This window comes from Stegastes partitus, unplaced genomic scaffold (genome assembly GCF_000690725.1).
Source record: "Stegastes partitus isolate 25-593 unplaced genomic scaffold, Stegastes_partitus-1.0.2 Scaffold1390, whole genome shotgun sequence".
In the NCBI taxonomy this organism is placed as follows: domain Eukaryota; kingdom Metazoa; phylum Chordata; class Actinopteri; family Pomacentridae; genus Stegastes; species Stegastes partitus.
The window spans coordinates 161,175-163,916 of record NW_007579121.1 but is presented as its reverse complement, the minus strand read 5'-3'; the positions used below and the strand labels follow the sequence as shown (position 1 = coordinate 163,916).

General features: G+C 46.5%; 1 protein-coding gene across 1 annotated transcript in view; it reads left to right on the top strand.

Annotated features, from left to right (window-relative positions):
- The first annotated feature begins 289 nt into the window (after positions 1 to 289).
- Positions 290 to 2,742, top strand: part of cnn1b (calponin 1, basic, smooth muscle, b) — a 12,324-nt gene continuing 9,871 nt past the window's right edge. The window contains exon 1 of the mRNA XM_008299198.1: positions 290 to 576. Coding sequence (XP_008297420.1) covers positions 517 to 576 — 60 coding nt within the window. The 5' untranslated portion in view covers positions 290 to 516. The remainder of the gene's footprint in view (positions 577 to 2,742) is intronic.

The window sequence follows — 2,742 nt, the reverse complement described above, 5'->3', positions numbered from 1 at the left end:
GTCTGTTAATGATCCCGCTGAAGACTGATGAGCAGAACCGCAGTTAAACACGACAATGACATAACTGGAGCACCATCATCACCATCATCACCATCATCACCATCATCATCATCATCATCTTCCTCCCCTGAAGGTGGAAAAAGTGACACTGATTTAAATCTAATACCGGAGCGGTGACATCACTCCCCCCTCGGCGAGCAGGCCGCGCTCTGATTGGTCGGCGGCGGCGGCCAATCAGCGCGCGCACACATGGGAAGCGTTTAAAAAAGATTCAGAAAAGTTGTCGGAAAGTCGTTTGGTTTTAAAAACCCTCCCGAGAGAGAGGCTCCGAGCACCGCTAGCCACCGACAGAGAGAAAGAGAAGAAGACTACCAGCTCAGGATTAGTCGGGGGGACTTTCCTCTCTTTTCTCTCCGGGTGTGTGTGTTTTTTTTTTTTGCCCGCCTCGGACTCAGAACCTGCTTCTTCCATTTTTAAAGCCCTCCACTGTAAATAATACAAACAACCACCTGAAGAATGACAACACACTTCAGGAGCGGCCCAGCCTTCGGACTCTCTGCCGAGGTCAAGAGTAAGGTAGGTTGTTTTAATTTTTTTCCAGGATGGTAGAGGGAACACGGGTTCTCCAAGGTGGGGGGTCAGGAGGTCCTTCAGGGGTCAACACCGAGCTCCTAACGGCCCCTCTTAGCCCCAAACAGCAGCTAGCTCTGAGGGAACAAGCTAGCTAGCAGTGGTTTAACTAACTATAGGCAGCAAATGGATCAAAACAACTGAAAACTACTTCAATAAAACAATATGTTGTGATGTGGAAGCTGCTTTTGTTTTGTTTTTAATGTAGCCTAGCTTCTCTCTTTGGTTAGCATCAGTGCTGTGATGCTAATTTAAATGCCTGGTTGGTGTTTACATGATAAACTGAAGCCCTTTAAATGTGGGATGTCATCTGTGCTTCCTTCTACATATATTTGGGGTAAAAAAAAGCTGTGATGTGATCTCATTCCAGGTTGCTTGAGCTCCAGCTCCAGTGACACGCTGCTGGTTTTCAGTCATAGATCACACCGTGAAGGAGGTGATTGTTTTGGAGCTGAAAGTAGGTCTTGGCGGGACAAATAATTTGAGCGATTATGAAGGGGTCAGGGCATTTAGTCTGTGAGAGGGTGGACGCTTGACTTGTGCTGCTGTTAGCTCTGCTGTTCTGGTGTTATTGGATCATTTATCTTCTCAGCAGTTACAGAAAAAAAGAGACAAAAGTGAGAATATGAGCTTGTAGGTGCATCACACAGTAAAATATCATCACAAGTAGTGCCACAACAGTCTTTTATTATGACTATTTTAACTTGTGCTTGCATAAAAGTGATATTTCCATGTTTCTGGGGGTCAGGTTTACTTGTGTTGGAGGCAGATTTTATAAACTAATGCATGTAATCTGCAACCTGTAGCTGCAAAGTGGCACAAAATCCATCAAACTTTAAATTTCCTTATCCAGATTCCACCTCTAAATGTTGTCGTACACAGCAAAGCATAAACACATCCCATCATTGCTAAGCTGTCACCGCTGTGAGGCAGCTGGGTAGTGTTCAAACAGCGCCTGTGAATAGGTTTTTATTTTTTTTCCCTGTGTTTACAGCCTTTGTCGTGACAGTAGTGAGTCTGTATGTTGGGATGAGTCAGAGCTGCTGACAGTCTGTGTTCAGGATGAGAAAAGGTCAGCTTGTGACTGCTCCAACACCCAGATCATCATCATCACCATCATCAGCGCTGTTATGGAGGGACGTGGCCTCTTCCCCGAATACTCCCATCTCTCAGCAGTGCTTTAATCTCACACAGAGGTGCCCTGCTCTCTGTGAAGCCCGCATTCCTTTCATTACTGCTGTTCAGCAGTCGGCAGCCTCTGCAGCGCCGGTCGAGCTGCTGTTTTGCTGCCATCCCCGAACCGATCGTGCACACAGAGTAAGTGGAAGCTGAGAAGTAGAGCAGAGGGGGGGATAAAGTTTAATTCGAGGGGCTTGTGGGTCATGCTGGGATGGTACGTTCCAGCAGCATGACATCAGAGGGGGAGCAGGGATGCGGCACAGAGACTGACAGGTACATCAGCATCATCTGATGGCCTTTTATGGAGTGACTGTGCTCTGACTGGGAACTTGAGAAAGTGTCCTCACTCTAAACAGTTTACATCATGACAAAACAGTGTCCTGACACAACGCAGGTGGACGGGAGAGGGACGGCCGTGGCAGCGGCTCACACAGCAAATCATTTTACGCTGCAGGCGGAGACACGGCTGGAAAAAAAAAATAACACAAGATCTCAATGGAGATAATTCTCCGTTTGTGTATGCAGATGTTTCCACATGTCGCTGACTAACTGCTGGACACGGAGGCATACTTCACACTCGTGGTCTGTCTCCTGGTTTTGTACCCTTTATGGTAATAATACGGGCCTGTGAGATTCTACATATGTTGTTGAACAATTCACGCAAACATTCCATTGTTCAGTCAGGCGTCGTGCTGCTGCTGCTGCTGCACCCTTACATAGTATGGTATGACCAGTAGCTGACTCTGTAGCTGGTATTACATGACATGGATTAGGAAGTTCACTGACTTTACTGATCCTGATGTTGCACAGTGTTTTAGCATTAACCGCTAATGTGTGGAGACTGCTTTAAGCTACATTTCAGCAGAAGTTCCTTCATGCTTAAGGGCAAGGTGTCAGTTTAAATGTTCTGATTGCTGCTGTTATAATTATCTG